This window comes from Lithobates pipiens, unplaced genomic scaffold (genome assembly GCF_037356315.1).
Source record: "Lithobates pipiens isolate NorthernLeopardFrog02 unplaced genomic scaffold, aLitPip1_a1.2 Scaffold_27, whole genome shotgun sequence".
NCBI classification, from domain to species: Eukaryota; Metazoa; Chordata; class Amphibia; order Anura; family Ranidae; genus Lithobates; species Lithobates pipiens.
Genome location: NW_027507788.1, coordinates 15107410 through 15130943, shown reverse-complemented (window position 1 = coordinate 15130943; position 23534 = coordinate 15107410). Strand labels below are relative to the sequence as shown.

The following is a 23534-nucleotide window of genomic DNA, read 5'->3' as shown; positions in this document are numbered from 1 at the left end:
AAAAGGAGCCAATCCGTTGTGCATGCAGTGTTTATGTGATAGCAAAGACATGCTGATAGGAGGAGAGAGCAGAATGACAATGATAGCGTGGGTCAAGACAGGCAGCAGGGAACAGAGTAGTCAGGTCTGAGCAAGGGTTGAGGCATGTGGCAAGCAAAAGAGTAGTAAGGTTTAGGAAGAGGTCTAGGCAGACAGCAAGAAAGAAAGTAGATATTTCCATGCAGGGGTCAAGGCAGGAGGCAAGCAAGAGAGTAGTTTTGTCTGAACAGAGGTCTAGGCAAGCGGGCAAGCAAGAGAATCGGCAGGTCCAGGCAGGGGTCAAGGCAAATGGTATGTAAGAAAATAGCTGGGTCTGACTCTGAACAAAGGTCTAACAAGCTAGGAAGTAGGAGGCCCAGGCAAGGGTCAAGGTAGATGACTGGTAAGTAAAATAGCTGGACCAGAATAGAGGTCCAGGCAGGTGGCAAGCAAGAGAGTAGGCAGGTCCAGGCAGGGTTCAAGGAATGGAATGTAAGAGAATAGCTGTGTCCTAACAAAGGTGTACAGAGGCAGCAAGCCAGAGAGTAGGAGGACCAGGCAGGGGTCAAGGCAGATGGGTGGTAAGACAGTAGCTGGGCCCAAACAGAGTTCCATGCAGTTGGCAAGCAAGAGAGTAGGCAAGTGTAGGCAGGGGTCAAGGCAGGCAAGAGAATAGGCAGGTCCAGGCAGATGTCAAGGCAGAGGGTATGTAAGAGAATAGCTGGGTCCTAACAAAGGTCTACACAGGCAGCAAGCCAGAGAGTAGGAGGCCCAGGCAGGGGTCAAGGCAGATAGTTGGTAAGAGAGTAGCTGGGCCCAAACAGAGTTCTAGGCAGGTGGCAAGCAAGAGAGTAGGCAAGGTCAGGCAGGGGTCAAGGCAGGTGGCAGGCAAGAGAATAAGCAGGTCCAGGCATGGGTCAAGGCAGAGGGTATGTAAGAGAATCGCTGGGTCCGAACAAACGTCTCCACAGGCAGCAAGCCAGAAAGTAGAAGGTCTATGCAGGGGTCAATGCAAATGTCTGGTAAGAGAGTAGGCAGGTCTTGGCAAGGGTTCTGGCAGATGGTATGTAAGAGAAGAGATGGGTCTGAACAGGGGGTATCTGCAGGTGGCAAGCAAGAGAGTAGGCAGGCCCAGACAGGGGTTTAAGGTAGGCTGCAGGCAAGAGAGTAGTTGAGTTTGAACAGAGGTCTAGGCAGACGGCAAGCAAGAGTGTTGGCAGGTCCAGGTTGGGGTTACGACAGGCGGCAGGCAAGAGAGCATTTGGGTTCAAAGAGAGGTCAGGTCAGATGGAAAAAAAGAGAGTAGGCAAGTGCAGGCAGGTGTCAAGGCAGGCAAGAGACTAACAGTTCTTATAGTAAAGAACACTTGTTCCTTTTCTTTTCTTTTCTCCTATTTCCAAGGTGACATGGTGACTATGAATTTGTACATCAGACAATGTGGACCAAAAGAACTTTGTTCAAAGACTGGAAGTATAAGTCTCCCCAATGGCAGATATTTTACCAGCGTCACCTGCTGTGACACCGACAACTGCACCCCTCCTGAGCCCATCCGTAAGTTCCACTCCCATTACAGCGTAAAAAAAAAAAAAAAAATGCACAGAAAAATCAGTTACTTTGAATACTGACCTGCTCACTCTTCTGTGAGTGTCTAATTACTGTCTGTGCTGGCCCAGCTGCTTGGCCCCTCCTCTCACCTACTTACCTAAGCAGCATAGTGTAGAAATTCTGAAGGCAATAAATCTACTCTATAATGGGGGAAGCTAAGGAGATATGAAGACAGCTCAGGGTCAGGGTTAACGTTCTTGTAAACCTCAGACATGAAATATGAACAAAGCATATCCCTGTACAGTGTGAACTTGTCTCAATCCAGAGTACTAAAGCTGCATCCACACCTGAGCATTGTGGGGTTTTTTTTGTTTTGTTTTGCACATTTTTGAGGTTTTTTGTACTGCTTTTTTAAATCATTTTTGAGCTTTGCAATTTTTTTATTAGCAATAGAGAGAAATACCATTTGTTTCATAATTTGTTGCTGTTTTTCCGCTTTTGCATGTGCTTGCAGTTATTATTTATTTATTATGATTTATTTATTATTATTTTTGGAATTGTAAGGAATTAAGGATTAGGGCGATGGGGTTAAAGGTTATGGTTTAATTTATTTATTTTTTTATTTACTGATTATTGTTATTTATTTACTTATTTATTTTGTTAGGTTAGGGGTAGGGATGGCTGAACAGTTCGCCCGGCGGTCGTTTAGCGGCGAATTTCGGCTGTTCGCGGTCCGCCCGTTCGGCGGACTATTGGCGCCGTTCGCCCGGCGGACTTCTGTGTTTTTACTGTGTAAAAGAACTTTGACCTGATGACACATCCATCATGGGGTACAGGACAGCCAATTGAGACATTACAGCACATGGACACTTGGACATTCCCCCTAACTTATAAATACACCCGATCCGGCGGCCATTTTACATTCTTTCTTCTGTTACTATAGGGAGAGGTTGCTGTGTGGAGCAGGGAGAGATAAATCGCTAGCTATTTGGTACACAAAAGTTCTTTTCAGGACTGGTATAGGTGTTAGGTGTATATAGGTTTGCTGTGCTACTGATTGTTGCAGCAGCCTGAGTGTCTTTTGTCAGTTTAGAGAAAGGGACAGGACGGTGTGTGCTGCAGGGAGAGTGAGTTTAATCATTAGCTGTTACTATCAGGTCCACAAAAGTGCTATTCCAGTAACCAGTTATTGTTCCAGCAGCCTCTGTTTTGCCAGTTTATATAGGGACAGGCAGGAAGCAGTGTGTCAGGCAGTGAGGGTAGGGTGCCCACGTGTCCCGGATTGCCCGGGATTGTCCCGCAATGGACATCTCTGTCCCTGGTCCCGGGCACCTTCATTCCGGGACAATACAGTGTCCCGGAATGAAATAGTGAACACAGCCAGTGCAGCCACCCTATTAACTTCATTTGCGGAACTGGTTGCTAGGGTCGGCCCGCCTGGCGTCTAGTAACCAGTGACGTCAGCACAGTGAGGCCGGGAGCGAAGCCCGCGCCTAATGCTGCCCTGCTCTTTCCACCCACCTTGGCAGTCGGCACCTCTTCCTTCTCTGGCACCCGGCGGCATGCAGCAGGGAGTCAGAACAGTGTCTCCCGATTCCCTGACCAGCCCACCTGCTGTGTGTCAGCCTGCCCCACTGCTGCTACTGATGGGGTGGCAGGCGGTGGGTCTGATTACCAGTGATGACAGTGCCAGGAAGCAGGAGTGGCAGAGGCTGCCAGGCTGACCCCAGAGGAGCACAGTGTATCCAGACTCCAGTCCCGGAACTCCTCCTCCCTGCACTTCACTGCAAAGACTGAGAGCAAGTGGCACCGACAAGGAGCTGCAGTAAGCCACACAGGCAGGGGCGGTACAAGGGGTGGGTGGAAGGGCCACCTGCCCTGGGTGGTTTTCCAATATGCAGTGAGGTGGGTGCATTGGGAGCTTCCATGGTTCTCCTGCCTCATTGCCAGGAGTGACTGTTGTTCTCCCTCATTCTCGCCACTGTAACGATCCTCACTCTGTCTTATCTCTCAGTCTCTTATCTGTGCAGTTATAAATCTGTCTCCTGTAGCCTGTGCCATGCCCACTGTGTGCTTCTACATGGCACACGGAGGAATGCCACCCTAGCTGAGCTCTCCTGGGGTCCTGAGCAGTGAATAGTGATTACAGAGAACCAATCTTTAAAGAGGAAGTAAACCCTCAGATACAAGTTAAGCTTATCAGATACTACATAACACAGGCAGCTGATCGCTGCCTGTGAAAGTGCACTTACTTGTGTAAATATGATATAAATCGTCTTTTTAATGTTCGTGACGTCATGCGCGATTGCGCAGTATGCACTTTCAAAGGCGGCATGTATATAATGCCAATTCTGTCTTTCCTGCTTGCCTTGATTTTACTGTGCGTGAGATTCTCCTCTGAATGGCACAGAGGAGAAGTCTCGCGATGCAGTAATTATTCTGGTCTTCCTGATATTCCCCCTTGTGACTGAACAATGCTCTGTTGCTGTAGTAACGGCAATTGAGAACGAGGCTTGGTTACGATGCTACAGCGCATGCGCGAGATTTCGGCAGGGATACGAACTAAGGGCGGAAATGACGTCCGTATCGGCTTCTGAAAACAGCACAAAGAATGGCGCAGACGATACCCGGAAGATACAAAAAATAAAACTACAAAAAAAGGTACTTCCAGCGCTCGTTTTGGAGTTATTAATATATCTTTTGCTTGGATATGTTAATAAACATAGAAATATTGTAAAAATAGAATTTTTTTGGTGGGGTTTACTTCCTCTTTAAGCAGAAGCCGACAGAGACAAGAACAGATGAAAGATCCATTCCCTGTAATCACTACTGCACTGCCTAAGATAGGGCTCTGAAATTCTGAACACCTCTGTGCTGCCCCTTCTCCCTCCAGTTATTGGATACTAAGCCCACTGTGGGGTCCTAACCCCCAGCTCCCAGAGGAGGACAGAATTTCACATGTTACACACTTGCTCCTCATCCAATCTCCCACTGTGAGCTACAGCCATGCTGCTTAAGTTAGAGGGCACACTAATGTAAATGGGGAAGGAGGGGGGCAAACTAATGTAAGGAGGGGGCGCTCTTATGTAAGGAGAGGCCGCTCTTAAGTAGGGAGGGGGCACACTAATGTAAGAAGCGGGTCACACTAATGTAAGGAGGGGGCGCTCTTATGTAAGGGCGGGGCACACTAATGCAAGGAGGGGGTGCTTTTATGTAAGAAGGGGGCACACCAATGTAAAGGGGGAAGGAGGTGAGCAAACTAATGTAAGGAGGGGGCGCTCTTATGTAAGGAGAGGGCGCTCTTATGTAAGGAGAGGCCGCTCTTATGTAAGGAGGGGGCACACTAATGTAAGAAGCGGGGCACACTAATAAAAGGAGGGAGCGCTCTTATGTAAGGAGGGGGCGCTCTTATGTAAGGAGGGGCACTTTTATGTAAGGAGGGGCACTTTTATGTAAGTAGGGGGTGCTTTTATGTAAGAAAGGGGCACACTAATGTAAGAAGCGGGGCACACTAATGTAAGGAGGGGGCGCTCTTATGTAAGAAAGGGGGCACACTAATGTAAGGAGGGGGCACACTAATGTAAAAAGCGGGGCACACTAATGTGCCCCCTTACATCCTCCAGAGAGTCCCCTTACAACCCTGGGAATGCCACTTAGTACAGTAGTACTAAGGCAGTGATGGCAAACCTTGGCACTCCAGATGTTTTGGAACTACATTTCCCATGATGCTCAACTCCACTGCAGAGTGCCAGAGCATCATGGGAAATGTAGTTCCAAAACATCTGGAGTGCCAAGGTTCGCCATCACTGTACTAAGGGGGCACCCTGGAGGAGGATGTAAGGGGGGGCTAGACCTGCTGTACTCCCTGCGGTAGTCCCTATGAAAAGTGATCCTAGTACCCACTTATGATCTTGCACACATGCCCACTGATTTAATAATATGCCACTGCCCCAGCCTCAAAAATTGACCAAAAAAAGTATCAAAAATTATCTTTTTGGGGGGGGGGGGGTTGTCCCTGAATGGAAGTCTGGAAATGTGGTCACCCTAAGTGAGGGTCAGTTTAAACAGTAGCTGTTACTATTAGTTCCACAAAGGTTCTTTTCAGGACTGGTATCAGTGTTATGGTAATAGGCTTGTACACGTATAATATTCTTTCTTCCAAATATAGAAAGAATATTATACTTGACTGCTGCCCTTCTGCTGCAGTCTGCTAATCATTCACAACTCAGTTGTTCCACAAAGCTCTTTATCAGGACTGGTAACTTGGTCTGTCTAGGGTACAGTACATAGGGTTGAGTGAGGTACAGTCTGCTATTCTATAAGGACTGGTATCGGTCCACAATAGATAGGGTTGAGGTGCACTACTGCTGACCGCTGCCCTATACTGCAGCAGTCCTTCATCAGTATAGGGACTGACGTACAGCCTGCTAATCACTCACACACAACCTACTTGGTCCACAAAAGTCCTTATAAGGAGTTTTGTCACAGGGTCATTTAAAAAATGACAGGCAGAGGAAGAGGCAGGCCCTTCCGCAGGGGTGGTATACAGGGGTGGGTCATATTTCTACTGGGGCTACTTATTATGAGGGGCTCACACCATCCCTGTGCTATGCTGACATCCTCCTGGGGCTGCTTATTTTGAGGGGCTCACACCATCCCTGTGCTATGCTGACATCCTCCTGGGGCTGCTTATTATGAGGGGCTCACACCATCCCTGTGCTGTGCTGACATCCTCCTGGGGCTGCTTATTATGAGGGGCTCACACCATCCCTGTGCTGTGCTGACTTCCTCCTGGGCCTGCTTATTATGAGGGGCTCACACCATCCCTGTGCTGTGCTGACTTCCTCCTGGGCCTGCTTATTATGAGGGGCTCACACCATCCCTGTGCTGTGCTGACATCCTCCTGGGGCTGCTTATTATGAGGGGCTCACACCATCCCTGTGCTATGCTGACATCCTCCTGGGGCTGCTTATTATGAGGGGCTCACACCATCCCTGTGCTATGCTCATTATGAGGGGCTCCCACCATCCCTGTGCTATGCTCATTATGAGGGGCTCCCACCATCCCTGTGCTATGCTCATTATGAGGGGCTCCAACCATCCCTGTGCTATGCTCCTTATGAGGGGCTCCCACCATCCCTGTGCTGTGCTGACTTCATCCTGGGGCTGCTTACGGTGCAGGTGTCAGTGATGTATATCACAGTGCTGATGTCAGTACTCTCTATCACGGTGCTGCTGTCAGTGCTGTATATCACGGTGCTGGTGTGAGTGCTTTATGTCACGCTGCTGATGTCAGTGCTCTGTATCACGGTGCTGCTGTCAGATGACTCTATCATGGTGCAGGTGTCATTGCTGTATGTCACGCTGCTGTTGATCATCTCCTGCACCCTCTTCTTTGCCTACCCTGGTCCCTGACCTTCCCTCTCCTCCATTGCCTTCATGCGCTCCACAGTCCTGAATTGTCACAACAATTTCCCTTATAAAAAAAGAATGCTTGTAGTTGTCGATCCCAGATTCACCTCATACATGTGTTATGTCATTGGCCATGTGGTGGGACTATGTTTGCACATTTGACCTATAGGTTTGCGAAGTTCGCCTCCCATTGAAGTCAATGGGGCCCGCCGCGAACGTTCCGTTTCGCGAACTATCGGCCGCGTTCGCGGTCCGCGTTCGCGAAACGTCCCGTCGGAAGTTCGTCCATCACTAGTTAGGGGTTATGGTTAGGGTTTAGGGCTTAATATTCAGGTTAGGGGTTAGTGTTAGGGTTGAGGATTAGGGTTCGAGGTTAGGGTTAGAGTTTAATATTAGGGTTAAGTTTAGGATTAGGGGTAATATTACAGATCATTATTAGTTATTACTTAGGGGTTGGGGGGTTATGGTTATTTTTTTAATTTTATTTATTTATGTGGTTTATTTGGTTAGGGTTAGGGGTTATGTTTAGGGTTATTAGGGTTAGTGGTTAGGATTAGGGCTCAAAGTTAGGTTTAGGGGCTATTATTAGGGTATAAATTAGAATTAGGGGTAATATTACAAATTAGGGTTAGAGTTAGGGGTTAGGATTAGGGTTCAGAGTTAGGGGTTAATATTAGAGTTAAGGGTTAATATTAGGGTTACAATTAGGATTAGGGGTAATATTATGAATCATTATTAGGGTTAGAGTTATTTTATTTATTTATGATTATTATTATTTCGTTAGGTTAGGGTTAGGGGTTGTTTAGAGTTAAGGTTTAGAGGGTAATATTATGGATAGGGATTAGGATTAGGGTTCAAGGTTAGGGTTAGGGGTTAATATTAGGGTTTGGGGCTAGGATTAGGGTTCAGGGTTAGGGGTTATTATTAGGGTTAAGATTAGGAGCAGGGGTAATATTATGGATTATTGTTTGTTATTACTTAGGGTTGGGGTTATGGTTATTTTATTTATGATTATTATTATTTAGTTTGTTTAGGGTTAGGTTTAGGGTTGGGGGTTAGGATTAGGGTCCGGGATTAGGTTTAGGGGCTATTAATAGGGCTACGATGAGGATTAGGGGTAATATTAGGAATTATTTTTAGGGTTAGGGTTATTTTATTTATTTATGATTATTATTATTTTGTTAGGTTAGGGTTAGGGGTAATGTTTAGGGTTGAGGGTTAGGGTTTAGAGGGTAATATTAATCTTAGGGGTTAGGATTAGGGTTCAAATTTAGGGTTAGGGGTTATTATTAGGGTTAAGATTATGGATTATTAGTTATTACTTAAGGGTTGGGGTTATGGTTATTTTATTTATTTATTTATGATTATTATTATTTAGTTTGTTTAGGGTTAGGTTTAGGGTCGGGGGTTAGGATTAGTGTTCGAGGTTAGGTTTAGAGGCTATTAATAGGGTTACAATGAGGATTAGGGGTAATATTAGGAATTATTTTTAGGGTTAGGGTTATTTTATTTATTTATGATTATTATTATTTAGTTAGGTTAGAGTTATGGGTAATGTTTAGGGCTGAGGGTTAGGGTTTAGAGGGTAATATTAATCTTAGGGGTTAGGATTAGGGTTAAAATTTAGGGTTAGGGGTTATTATTAGGGTTAAGATTATGGATTATTAGTTATTACTTAAGGGTTGGGGTTATGGTTATTTTATTTATTTATTTATTTATGAGTATTATTATTTCATTTGGTTAGGGTTAGGTTTAGGGTTGGGGGTTAGGATTAGGGTTCGAGGTTAGGTTTAGGGGCTGTTATTAGGGTTAATATGAGGATTAGGGGTAATATTAGGAATTATTTTTAGGGTTAGGGTTATTTTATTTATTTATGATTATTATTATTTAATTAGGTTAGGGTTAGTGGTTATGTTTAGGGTTGAGGGTTAGGGTTTAGAGGGTAATATTAAGGTTAGGGGTTAGGATTAGGGTTCAAGGTTAGGATTAGGGGTTATTATTAGGGTTAAGTTTATGGATTATTATTAGTTATTACTTAGGGGTTGGGGGGTTATGGTTATTTTATTTATTTATGATTATTATTATTTTGTTTGGTTAGGGGTTATTTTTAGGGTTGGGGGTTAGGGTTATTATATTTATGATTATTATTTTAAAATGTGTATTTTTTTTATTTATTTAATATATTAATGTGTTGTGGTGATTATTATTTAATTATTGCTTTCGAGCAGAAAAACACTTGAAAATGCACAACAAATGATGGAGCCAACACGTTTCAGGGACTTCAAGAATGTCTCCTTCATCGGGGCTTAAAGATGGAGAATGGTATTTTCACTGTGTGAATTGAGACTACGGGGGGTCATTGTGAAACTAATCCTACTTTAGGGTCTCCTCTCTATGTCCCCCATTCCCCTGAGGGTGGAGGTCAGGCCTAACTCCATGTAATCCACAAAACAAATAGGGAACAAATTTCAGCCACCGCCCAACATACAAGCCCAGTGTGTAGTAAGTGAAAGTAGTCTCAGCCTAACTCCATCCAGGCCACTCTCCCCAACATGTTTCGTCCCTGTCGGGGTTTGTGGCCAGGACTGTATTATTACACGCTAGGCTTGTATGGTGGGCGGTGGCTGAGATTTTTCTCTATTTGTTTGGTGGATTACTGGGGCCGTTGTCTGAGCATTGGGACATCTCACTGACCTGCTTTGGAAGAAAGCGCGAGTGCAGTGTTTTACTCTGAAACGCGTTGGGTACATCTTTTCTCCTTATACATATCAGGAAATCTGTGGAAAATCTCCTTGTAATTAATGGGATCCATGGAAATCCATGCAAAATTGCACGCCTAGAACCAGAATAATCCATCCAAATACCATCCTAAATTCCGTACCCAGGGTTCCGGTGGGTAATGAATTCCTGGTGGGGCGCTTTTATCTCAGCTCCACTGAAGGGAGAACGTCATAGAGAAGGAGGAAATAAGACTTCCGTATAAAACGTATGTGTGATTTTGTTCTTCTCTGTTAGTTCCGGAAGTCTCGAAAGAAAAGAATGGCATTAAATGCCCATCCTGCTACGTTCCAAATGCCAAGTCATGTGTCAAAGTAACGGACACGGATTGTATTGGAAATGAGACGATATGTATAACGCAGATCACCAATGTTAAAGGTAGGTGCCGATCCCTCCTTTCCCTAATTTTTTATTCACATGCAATTAGTGCCATCTTTAATATTGATTGGACCCTGGGCATTTTATTGGGCCCTCCCAAATCCACTTGTCAACTATTTTCAGGCACTGTAGGCTCAAGGGGCATTTCTATTTGAAATTCAAATTTTGGAAGTCGGTTTTATTCTTTCTATTCTATTTGTTTCTTTTATTTTCTAGCCTATTCTTTTCTGTTCTATTCTTTTATTTTCTATCCCATTTTATTACTGTCTAATCTATTTTATTCTTTTCTATTCTATTACTTTATTTTCTATTCTATTTTATGTTATTCTTTTACTTTCTATTCTATTCTGTTTTGTTTTACGGTATTCCTTTATTTTCTATTCAATTATATTCTTTTCTATTCCATTTCAGTCTTTTCTATTCTTTTTTGTTCTATTTTCCTATATTTTCCATTCTATTTTATTCTATTCTATTATTTTCTATTCCTTTATTTTCTAGTCTATTCTTTTCTTTCTTATTCTATTCTGTTTTATTCTATTCTATTCTTTTCTATTCCTTTATTTTCTAGTCTATTCTTTTCTTTCCTATTCTATTCTATTCTTTTTGAAATTTGAATTCCTGAAGACGGCTATATTCTAACACTAAAACACATAGTCTTTGAAGGAAATCAGCAACAGTTAGCAATATGTTTATATTTCTAAATTGTTTTTGATTTGATTTTTGAATTTGATTCAGATTCAAGTTTCTGATGAAATTTTTTGCTTTGTTATTTTCATACTCGTTTAAATACTTGTAATGTAATTCGGAAATTCGGATACATCCGTATCCCCGAATATCGAAAAAATCCATCCCAAATTATACCACTGACAGTAAGATTTTTTCTTCTAATGACACCACCAACATAGAGGATTTTTTTCCTTACAGTGACACCACTGATGTAGGGGCATTTTCTCTCCTAGTGACACCACTGATGTAGGGGCATTTTTTCTTCTAGTGACACCACTGATGTAGGGGCATTTTCTCTTCTAGTGATGCCACTGATGTAGGGGCATTTTCTCTTCTAGTGACAGCACTGATGTAGGGGCATTTTTTCTTCTAGTGATGCCACTGATGTAGGGGCATTTTCTCTTCTAGTGACACCACTGATGTAGGGGCATTTTTTCTTCTAGCGACACCACTGATGTAGGGGCATTTTTTCTTCTAGTGACACCATTGATGTAGGGGCATTTTTCTTCTAGTGACACCACTGATGTAGGGGCATTTTCTCTTCTAGTGACACCACTGATGTAGGGGCATTTTTTCTTCTAGTGACACCACTGATGTAGGGGCATTTTTTCCTTCTAGTTACCCTTCTAGTTACACCACTGATGTAGGGGCATTTTTTCGTCTAGTGACACCACTGATGTAGGGGCATTTTCTCTTCTAGTGACACCATTACTGTAGGGGCATTTTTTCTTCTAGCGACACCACTGATGTAGGGGCATTTTTTCTTCTAGTGACACCACTGATGTAGGGGCATTTTTTCGTCTAGTGACACCACTGATGTAGGAGCATTTTTTCTTTTGTAATTTTGCATGGAATGTGTCAGATTTGGCCTTTTGTTTTGCTACTTTTTTGTAACACAAACCAAAAGGGATAAACATGGGAACGCCTAAACTTGTAATTGCAACATTGTGGGTGAAGTGGTGCATTATCTGACAGAAATGCAGGGGTGCCAATATTTTTGGCCACGACTGTATTATCTAAACGCATTCGTCATGTGCTTTCTTGAATCTTGTTGTGCTTTGTGTATTTCTTCCAGATCTGTGCGGGAGCTTCCTGTAATAAAGACCGGTCACTGCGGCTCTCTCTCCTTGTGCAGGGAGACTGGTCTTGTCTCCGCCCCCTTCCATAGTTCTCTACAGGCAGCCTGCAGTAGGTGGAGCCTGCTGGACCCCTCCCACACCTCTGCTCTCTGCATAGGCTATGCACAGCAACAGGTTTACAAAGGCATTTCATGCACACAAAGTGACTCCATATCCTTAGCGGCTATTGAGGAATATATTTATATGAAAGTCTTTATGCGCAGAGTTTAACCTTATAAAGACAAACTGAATCAATGAGGTTATACCTATAACTGTATCTTTTATTCCACAGGGCCTGTACCTTTCTCAACCATAGCACGCGGGTGTGCCACCAAACAGTTGTGTGACCCAGTCCACCAAGTGTGGCACATGAACAAGTCGATCGTGGATTTACAAAATGTTTGTGAGAACGGCGGCAATCACCTTCACGAAAATATACTCGCGCTGATCTTTTCTGTTTATGTCCTTTTGAAACTCATGTGTTAAATGCAAAATCAGCAAGCATTTAAACTCCATACATAATGGCGGCAAACAGGAAGGCTTGAGATGTATATATTGTGCTTGTGTTCAATGACATACTAGAAAAATTTGGTTGAAAAATGTATTTAGTTAGACTGGGTATGCATTTTCACATAAGAATAATCAGGTGGCTGGGAAGTACATTGGCACTAGATCATTTCTTCTAAATGCATAGCTCCCAACTGTCCCGGATTTCGAGGAACTGTCCCTGATTTGGAGCAAATGTCCCTCTGTCCCTCATTCCTCCTCATTTGTCCCTCATTTTGGTCTGATCTATATAGTTGTATATAAAATGCACTTTTTATCCATCAAAAAGTGTTTCCCAGTGCTAAACCTTTCATCTGAAATCTAAATTGCTGCATTTGTGAATTACAAAAGCCAATATAAAGTATTGTCCTTAAGGCTAGAACGCCACGAATCCGCGGCGGGTTCCCGCATCGCATACCTCCCGGCGGCAGTTCACACTGCCCTATGCGAACTGCTGGGAATGTCAGTGAAACGTTAATGACACCCCCAGATCAGTTCGCATATCGCAGTGCGATCTGCAAACTCGGATCGCATGGTGTGAACCCCCATGCGATCCGATTCTGCTGCGGACCAAAAAAAGGGTCCTGTGCGAGTTTGGGCCGGGTGTGATGCGAATTCAGCCATACTATCTGTATGGCTGAGCTCGCATCGCACAGAGATCGGATGTGATTTGCACTGCAGTGCGGTGCAAAGCACATCCGGTTCTCGTAACCGCTGCAATGTGAACCCAGCCTAAGGCCGCGTACACACGGGCGGATTGTCTGGCCAACTAAGTTCGTCAGACTATCCGACAGACAGTCCGTCCAAATTTTGAATGAACGGACTTGACCACACACGATGAACAGACAGTCCGCTGAAAGCGTGCGCGATGACGTGTACGGCACGTACGACGGGACTAGAAAAACGACGTCCAATACACTGCAATGCAACCTTCGGCCGTGTAAATCCTTTCTGAGCATGCGCCATACTTAGTCCGTCCAACTTGCCTACACACGAGCGGACTGTCCGCTGAAACCAAGTTTGGACGGACAAAACCAAGTTTGGACGGACAAAATTACGGAAATTCCGAAAGACTTAGTCCACCAGAATGTCCGCTGAAAAAGTCAGCTGAAGCCCACACACGAGCGGATTGTCCGCTGAAACACGGTTCAGCGGACTAAGTTGGACAGACAATCCGCCCGTGTGTACGCGGCCTAAGTGTTTAAACAGAGGCAAAAATGGCAGCTTCCTTGGCTGAAAACGATAGGGGGGTTTACTTACACTTTAATCTTTTCCATTTCCGAAGCTAAGATAGGCCAATCACATTACCAATGTGACAGCCGGTCCTATCAGCTACTGATCATTAGCTGACTTTTATAGCTCAATCTCTGAGTGGGCAGTGAGCTAACTCTCTGCCTGGAAATTTTGGCCACCCAGTGGCGCATATGGCAGCATATGGACGTTAAAGCTCACCCATTTGCTGCCACATATATATAGTATGTGTCATGCCCCGTACACACGATCAGACTTTCCGACAATAAAACTGTGGACTTTTGTTCAAAGGTTGTTGGCTCCAACTTGTCTTGCATACACACAGTCACACACAAATGTTGGCTAACAATTATGAACGTAGTTACATACAAGACGTACCTGATATCTCCATTACGAATGCTAGCTATATCTCTGGCTTGTACTTGATTACAGACGCTAGTTTTACAAGACCGAGCACTTGATTCGGAGGATACGTGGACTTTTGTTTGACTGACTTTTGTTCACACAATCAGACTTTCCGACAACAAACATTTGTTGGTGGAAAATTTGAGAACCTGCTAGCCAACATTTGTTGGCGGAAAGTCTGACAACAAATGTCCGATGGAGCATATACACTGTCGGACTTTTTCCGCCAACAAGCGCACATCCAACATTTCTTGTCCGATCGTGTGTACAGGGCTTTAGGCAACCATAAAGGGGAAAGACTGGAAGCATCACCTCAAGTCTCTCTAGTTCTACCTTATACTCAAATCTTTATCAGTTGAATTTACAGAATCACAATGGCTTTTGTAATATTAATGGCTTCTTAAAGTGAAAGTGAACTCAAAATAGAAAAGGTAGCGGGCAAAGCACCAGTATTTCTCCCTGCAGCTGATCTCTTCCCCATTACTATCTTACCTCGCATTGCACTGTGTCTCCATCTTGGCAGAGGCAGGGCTTTGCTTCCTCGTGCCAGAGCCTCCAACAAGAGCAACAGTGAGCAGCAGCAGTGACTTCACTAAATCTCATTTCTAAGGCTAGCGGTTGGAAGTTGCAGTAAGTAAGGGGACCTACGATTGTCCCTGCCCCTCTTCTACTCGGATAGGACAGCGAACCCACCTGTTGATACTTATAGTCCTTGATCATATTGTGTCAAACTTCTGGCCATAGCCCCGCTCACAACATCCCTTCCTGTAGGCCTTAATATTCAAGAATAAAGGAACATCCACAAAGGAAGCATATTTTCCACACTTTTCTGTAACTTCTCAAAGTTGGCCATGGCATCTAACATCACATTGACATACTAATAGAAATTAATTGGCATGAAATGCCATACACAGGATCAGACCTTCTATAGCTTTCATTTAAGCATGGAATGCCAGCATATACTTTTTAAGAACTCTTTTCTTTGCAGCTCCTCTATTTTTGGGAGCACCACAGAGTTGGGACCACTTCCCCATGTAAAAGCTCAGAGCATTCAGCTTCCTTCACTAAGTATATTCAAGATGCCCTTGTTAATATACCAGTCTCTACCATTGTCTTATTCTTTAGCTCTGCCCAGCCGGGCAGGCTCCCAGATGATAAACGTATTCCAAGCAGTGGCAGCCCCTATTGCATGGCCCAGGGGTGCCACCCCCCTATCCATGCACCCCCTAAGGAGGAAGGAGACACACAGCAGAAGCTGCCGTGATGCAGAGGAGGAGGAGCCACAGGGGAAGCCGCCACCCACTGCCTGGAGGAAGCGCTGCCCGATATTCCAAGGTGTACTAGTACTCACTTCAAAGGGCCCTTAGCCTGGCCTACAAGGCCTTTTGCATCTAACATACAGCCCACAATAGACCGTAAAGGTATTAGGGCAACTGCAGCTGATTCTTTTGAGTGTTGAACTACCTAATTCGTGTTCAGGGCCCTTGGTAGTTGCTGACTACATCCAAAGAGCTCTGGGATGTTTGGCTTCCATGCATTGACTCACAAGGGCACTCCTATCCTGGAATTTATTTGGGCACTAACTCTACCAACTACATCATTAGAGGAAGATTTTCCCTAAAAAGGGCCTGACACTTAAAATGGAGTTCAGCCCTCCCCAGCAAAAAATGAAAGGTCAGCAGTTACACATACTGTTGTATCCAGCCATGGAATCCAGCCATGTCGGCACCCCAGCCGATGTTTCCATCGGCTCTCGGGTGCTGCCCCCACCATTTGTAGTAAGGGAACCCGGAAGCCAATTGGCTTCACATCCAGTTCCCTACTGCACATTCACGGTGTGCGCTGCACTTTCTGAATGGCCCGGCGGCAACAAAAGAAGGAGGGAGGGCCAAATGTGGCACAGGAGGGGGGAGAAGGCTGATAAGCGGCGTTTCCATTTTTGGGTGGAACACTGCTTAAATTACACAATATTAGGAACAGAGCCACCTAGTGGCAGACAAGCTTAATGCATCTAACAAGTACCCTGGACCTCACACTGCAAGTGATGCTTTAGGCACAGGCGTGCCTAGACACCCTCACATACCACGAAGTGCTCTTCTATTTTTACAGTATGGCTGTCAATAGATAATGCTACTGCATGTGTTTCTTGGACCCCATCCCCTTTCTTCAAAGCCACCCGCAGACATAAACTTTCTTCTTTCTTGAAGATCTATAACACTCAAAGAAACCCTCACTGAGTTCTGCTGGGGTTTCATATTCTGACTCCTACATACCTACAGGACGATCGAGAGGATCCTCACAACAGCGTATCAAGTTAGAGCACCCAGCAAGGGACACAAGCACCTGGCATTGCAGCCACTGTAACTCTTCAATAGTGCAAATATTGCATGAGTGGCAGGACATATGAATATTATATCTCTTTTTACAGGGAGCAGTTATTTTTAATTTTTTTTTAGAGCTACTCTATTCCCATTATGTTTAGGTCTTATGTCAAAAAAGATATTTGCATAGCTACATGATAAAGATAGCACACTGTACAATATAGTTTAATTATGCAAAGTAATCAGCTATGACCCTATAAGCCTTATAGGTGAGCGAGACATTGCATGAAATGAATGAATGGTTTGGGTGGGGTTCTGTTTGATCCCATTGCTGTACCTAATTATTATACTATATGCAAAAGTTAATTGAACAGAAAAAACTATTTGAAATTAATAAATGTTTTGTTACCCAAATAAAAGACTTCTTATAATTTGTTTGTGAGTTTTCATGTCTATGTTAGTAGTAATGCTAAATCTTATGAATTTGTATGTGTATATTAAAACTATTTAAAGTAAATCATGTGATTTTATACACATTGCAACAACTCCTTTAGCTGTATACAGCAGGTTTCTGTGTCTGTGATGTCACTCCTCCTCCTGGCTGAATTTCTAAAATCTCTGACTTCCTGTTTCCTACCTTTGCCAGTCCTGATACTACATGTCCCATGATACTTTGAGCCTCTGTAGTTTCAGGAGTTCCGGGAGTTGATGTGGGTGGGTCCTAGGATTACTGTGGGTGTTTCTGGGCCTTCATGTGGATGGTGAAATGTGTAAAGGTGTCATACCTCCTCCTTAGTTTCTGTCTTGCAGCATGCCAAAGAACAATGGCGTGCTGCAAGTCTGCAGAGGAAGGGCTATGTGAGGTTATTATGAAGGTGTTTCATTCATATGGAAATTAATCTCTCCACAGAGAGCAGGGCTCTAGAAGGGAGGGATCAGAGGGGTGGCACTCTCCCTTTTCACACTTGGCATATTTAACTGGGCAGGATTGAATTCTAATTGTGATTCATTCAATCCCGCCTAACAGCAGCACAGCTAGCTTTCAGAAGAGGCTGTGTACAGTGCCTTGAAAAAGTATTCATACCCCTTGAAATTTTCCATATTTTGTCATGCTACAACCAAAAACGTAAATGCATTTTATTGGGATTCTATGTGATAGACCAACACAAAGTGGCACATAAATGTGAAGTGAAGGGAAAAGGATAAATGGTTTGGCATTTTTTTTTTTTTACAAATAAATTTGTGAAAATTGTGGAATACATTTGTATGGCGCCCCCTGGAGTCAATACTTTGTAGAACCTCCTTTCTCTGCAATTACAACTGCAAGTCTTTTTGGGGATGTCTCTACCAGCTTTGCACATCTAGAGAGTAACATTTTTGCCCATTTTTCTATGCAGAATAGCCCAAGCTCCGTCAGATTGGATGGAGAGTGTCTGTGAACAACAATTTTTAAGCCTTTCCACAGATTCTCCATTGGATTTAGGTCTGGACTTTGACTGGGCTATTCTAACACATAAAAATCCTTTGATCTAAATGAGCTCTGGCTGTATGTTTGGGGTTGTTGTCTTGCTGGAAGTGGAGCCTCTTTCCCAGTCTCAAGTCTTTTGTAGACTCAACAGTTTTTCTTCTAAGGCCGCGTACACACGGGCGGATTGTCTGCCCAACTAAGTTCGTCAGACAATCCGACAGACAGTCCGTTCAACTTTTGAATGAACGGACTTGACCACACACGATGAACAGACAGTCCGCTGAAAACTTGCGCGATGACGTGTACAGCACGTACGACGGGACTAGAAAAACGACGTCCAATACACTGCAATGCAACCTTCGGCCGTGTAAATCCTTTCTGAGCATGCGCCATACTTAGTCCGTCCAACTTGCCTACACACGAGCGGACTGTCCTCTGAAACCAAGTTTGGACGGACAAAACCAAGTTTGGACGGACAAAATTACGGAAATTCCGAAAGACTAAGTCCGTCAGACTGTCCGCTGAAAAAGTCCGCTGAAGCCCACACACGAGCGGATTGTCTGCTGAAACACGGTTCAGCGGACTAAGTTGGGCAGACAATCCGCCCGTGTGTACGCGGCCTAAGATTTCCCTCCATTTGGATCTATCTCTTCCCATCAACTCTGACCAGCTTCCCTGTCCCTGCTGAAGAAAAGCATCCCCACATGATGCTGCCACCACCATGTTTCACAGTGGAGATGGTGTGTTCAGGTTGTTCGTTTTCTGGCACACATATCGTTTTGCTTTTAGGCTGGAAATATAAATTTTGGTCTCATCTGACCAGAGCACCTTCTTCCACATGTTTGCTGTGTCCTCCACATGGCTTCTCGCAAACTGCAAACGGGAATTCTTATGGATTTCTTATAACAATGTCTTTCTTCTTGCCACTCTTCCATAAAGGCAGATTTGTGGAGCGCACAACTAATAGTTGTCCTGTGGACAGATTCTCCCACCTGAGCTGTGGATTAGTGTCACCAGTTCCCAAGTGTCACTTATCGTCCGATTTGTCTGCCGCAATATCACAGTCTCGATATGAGTTGCTGATATTGGATGTCCTTCAGCCAAGAATGAGGTAGGCTCTGACTTTTAATGCATACTGTTAAGCCTCTTACACAAGATCGGACTTTTCGACGACAAAACCATGGAATTTTGTCTGAAGGGTGTTGGCTCAAACTTGTCTTGCATACACATGGTCACACAAATATTGGCCAACAATTACAAATGTAGTGACGTATTACGTGATTTTTCAGCTCTTTAGCGCCACCCTTTGGGCGCCTTCTGCTAATTTTGTGTTAGTAGAAGTTTGGTGAGTGTTGATTTGCGCTTCTCAGTTTGTTTCCAAGCTGCCGTTCATCAACCAGACATGTTGTGGAATCGGAGTAGATATCGTGTTATTTATTATTGGCATTGGAGTTATTGCTTTGACTTTTTTTTGGTTGAATAATGATTTGATTTGGTATATTTTCTATATTTTTGGATGCATAGAATGCACTAAGTTTTATTGGCAGATAGCATGTCAAATTTTTTTTTTTTAATGCACAATAAAAAAAATTGTGTAGAATAATACTTGGCTGTGTGTTTTACTAAAAAATGACAGTTTGGGAGTCGGCAGTTACATAAAAAAAATACAATGTAAAACTGACAAGGGACACCAACATAGTTGTATCTTTGATCTTATAAACTACGGGATGAGAGCCGGTTCACACGACTTCCAGCGCGACTTTTGGAGGCAACCTGGACACGACTTGAGTATGAATAACAGCGCGACTTGGGGCGACTTCAACACGACTTGGAGCGACTTACAACACAATTTTAAGTCGCCCCCAGGCCAGGCCACTTTGGCCGTGGCCAATCACAGAATAGTCAGCTCTTCAGGGGGAACTCCACGTCAAATTTTAAATAAAAAACTGGCATGGGTTCCCCTCCAAGAGCATACCAGGCCCTTAGGTCTGGTATGGATTTTAAGGGGAACTCCCTATGCCGAAAAAATGACATGGGGCCCCCCCAAAATCCATACCAGACCCTTATTCAAGCATGCAGCCTGGCCGGTCAGGAAAGGGGGTGGGGACGAGCGAGCGCCCCCCCCCCTCCTGAACTGTACCCGGCCGCATGCCCTCAATATGGTGGGGGTGCTTTGGGGAAGGGCGCCCCTCACCCCAAAGCACTGTGTCCCCATGTTGATGAGGACAAGGGCCTCTTCCCGACAACCTGGTTCTATGGGCGGGGGGCTTATTGGAATTCGGAAGCCCCTTTAATAAGTACCATCGTACCCCTACCCATTCACCTGGGGAAAAAAAGTGTCAATAAAAAAACACACTACAGGTTTTTAAAGTAACTTATTAGTCAGCTCCGGGGGTTTTCTTCCAACTTGGGGGGTCTCTTCCGATTCCACTGCTTTCTCCGGGCCTCTTCTACCCGCTCTCCGGTTCTTCTGCCGGGCTCCTCCGCTATCTTCTTCCAGCTCTTTTGCTAGTGGTGGCCCGGTCTTCTCCGTCCTTCTTCTCTCTTCTTCCGAATTAGTAAACAGAATGGCATTATGGGCAGCCAGTAAGATTCACATATGTGATATACGCTTTCAGTGATGCAAGCTAACAGCATACCTGCAGACAATAAGTCAAGCCTGTAGGACCAGGCCTTGCTGAGTTAATAGGAAGACTTCAGCCTAGAACAGCACACCTGCTATCAGCATTAGCAATATTGCAGACACAAACCACAACCTGTGAGGCAATAGTAAACCGACTGAAACTATGAACAGGCCGGAAAATTGCATGTGTGACATATGCTTGCAGCAGTAACTGAATACTCTAAATTTGTGCACCGTGTGGTGCCTTACCACCTGCATGCTTCATGGTCCAACTGGAAGTCCAATGAGTGTCCACCCATTGAGTCATGATGAAGAAGCAATCTCTAGAGACCAGATGCCACCCATCGCCCCCCACCCCTTATCCTGGATCTTGAGGAGGGAGGTTTCCCCCATGTAGGCGTTCATGTCTGCCTGTGCAGCAGGGGAGCTTTGTCACAGGAGAGGCTTGAACCTGTGCAGCTTGGCCAGGTGAATCCAGCAAGGTGAGGGAAAAGAAAAATCATGCTTTCAGCAGTAGCATAACCAGCTGTAGCAGTGAGGGAAAAAAAGGGAATGTGGCCTGCAGGGACGAGACTTATTTTATAGTATAAGCGGTCCTGGAATAGGGCAGAGGGTGGAGCCTACCCATACATATATGCCATCATGCTGTGTCACAAATGGATAAATTTACTTTATAAAAATAATAATAATAATAATAAATGCACATTTTTTTGCAGGTAAAAAAATGTGCAGTTATTATTTTTTGTTTTAGGAGCCTGTAAAGCATTGCACCAGCATTCAGCAGATAGCTGGTGCCATGTAGGTCTCCTGCAGATCTGTCAGTGTATTGGCTTGTTCATACCTCATATGAAAAAGCTTGTACATTCTGACAGGAAGACTCAATGAACTACCACAACGCTCACAGCACCATGTCACCAAGCCAACAGCCGCAAAGTTTTTTATGCACAGGACGCTGAGGATGAGTGACGCGGAGGTGGAGTACCGCTTGGCCACATTTTTTTTTTTTAAATTGTGACAGCTAGCAGGGAGGGAGAACAATCCTGCAGGCTGTCAGATTGGCAGCCCGGCACAGTGGGGCCTGAACAGTGGCAGCTGGTGGGTCACCTGCCTGCTGTCTGCTGGTCCTGCACTTATCCCAACTAGATGGCGGACTGCGGACAGCGGCTCCGGTGTCCTCATCACCAGCACGGGTGGACCCGATCTGGGTGGCGGGCTGCAGGCAGGGGCTCCGATGTCCTCATCTCCAGCACGGCGGTGCCGTGCATCTCCTCTCTCCGCCTTCTAGGTGTCCAATAGGATCGGCTGACGTTGTGGCCAAACTGGGAACGGGTTTCGCGACCCGCTTCCTGATTGGCGGGGAGGAGATTTAGTGTGAAAATAGGGAAAATTCATTCACTATTGTCACACAACTGAGTAGGATCGGGGCCCATATTGTGAGGGTAAAATCTTGTACATGTACAGAGACCAGATTTTTCACATTCAGTTTTTATACAAAGAAAAGTTTGCTTTTTATGTATATTGTTGTTATTCTTTGGCTGCAAACAAGTCCCAAGGGAGATGTTTTCCTCTTTTCAGTCTACTAATTGAAATTTACATTTAACCACTTTTTCATATTTTTGTATAATATTTTGCAAACGGGTAATTTTTCTCCTTCACTGATGGGCACTGATGAGGCAGAACTTATGGGTACTGATGTGGCAGCACTGATAGGTGGCACTGATGGGAACTGATAGGCTCTCTCTTCCTTCTCGATCTCTATACTTTCTCTATACCTCCTTCTCTCTCTCCCCCCTCTCTCTCTCTCTCTTTCTGTCTTCTCTCCCCCTTCTCTATCTCTTTCCCCCTTCTATTCCCTTCTCTCTCTCCCTCCTCTCTCTCTCCCCCCAGCTCTATCTCTCCCCCCTTTCTTCTCCCCTTCCCCCCCTCTCTCCCTCCCTACCTCCCTTTTCACCCCTTCCCTCCCTCCTCTTCTCTCTCATCTCTCTCTTCCCCCCTCTTCTCTTGCTCCCTCCCCCCTCTCTCCTCCCTGTCTCCCTCTCTCTTCCCCTCTTTTCTCTCTCTCCATTCTCTCTCCCCTCTCTCTCTCACCCCATTCTTCTCTCTCCCTCCCCCCTCTCTCCCCTCTTCTCTATTTCTCTCTCCTATCTCTCTCTCCCCTCTTTTCTCTCTCTTTCCATTCTCTGTCTCTCCCCTTTTCTTTCCCTCCCCCTTCTCTCTCTCTCCCCCCTCACCTCTTATCTATCTCTCTCCTAACTCTACCTCTCCCCCTCCTCTCTTTCTCCCCTCTTATCTCTCTCTCCCCCTTCTCACTCTCCCCCCCCCCTTATCTAGCTCTCTCCTATCTCTCTCTCCCCCTCCTCTCTCTCCCCTCTTATCTATCTCTTTCCTCCTCTCTCCCCTCTTATCTATCTCTCTCCTATCTCTCTATCTCTCTTCCACTCCCCTTTCTTTCTTTCTTTCTTTCTTTCTTTCTCTCTCTCTCTCTCTCTTTCTCTCTCCCTCCCTCCTGAGGTTTCACACTTGTGATGACTCTTCTTATATATTGTTCCTCTTGGAAATATTTCATACTTTATACTCCTTTCAATTAAGATTTAGAGGTGTCTGGCAAAATGGAAAGACATTACCTTACATGACCTGTTCTGCATCTAATAAGCTACTATTTGTCCAGCTTTGGAATTAATTAAGAACCGTGCAGTTACTTCTCCCTAAGTTTGGCTTTGTTGCACTTTTCTCTTCTACCACTAGGTGGCTGGGTACTTGGTGGTACTAGATATGAGAAGGGCAATGCAAGGTCAAGTTATGGTTATATGGGGTATCTCAGCCAATGGGCAGGGGTTTTCTTTAATCCCTTGGCCTGCTGGGCCAAGGGATTCACCTGAATGACTGTGCCACCTGGATGGCTGTCTGGGTGGATGTGTGTCGTATTGCCCGGGCTGCTAGGCCAGA

The 23534-nt window shown here is 44.8% G+C and overlaps 1 protein-coding gene across 1 annotated transcript in view; it reads left to right on the top strand.

Moving 5' to 3' along the window:
• LOC143933362 (phospholipase A2 inhibitor and Ly6/PLAUR domain-containing protein-like) overlaps nucleotides 1–12767 on the top strand; it is a 34386-nt gene extending 21619 nt beyond the window's left edge. Inside the window, exons 3-5 of the mRNA XM_077456230.1 lie at nucleotides 1420–1569; nucleotides 9990–10130; nucleotides 12267–12767. Coding sequence (XP_077312356.1) covers nucleotides 1420–1569; nucleotides 9990–10130; nucleotides 12267–12460 — 485 coding nt within the window. The 3' untranslated portion in view covers nucleotides 12461–12767. The remainder of the gene's footprint in view (nucleotides 1–1419; nucleotides 1570–9989; nucleotides 10131–12266) is intronic.
• Nucleotides 12768–23534: the final 10767 nt, after the last annotated feature.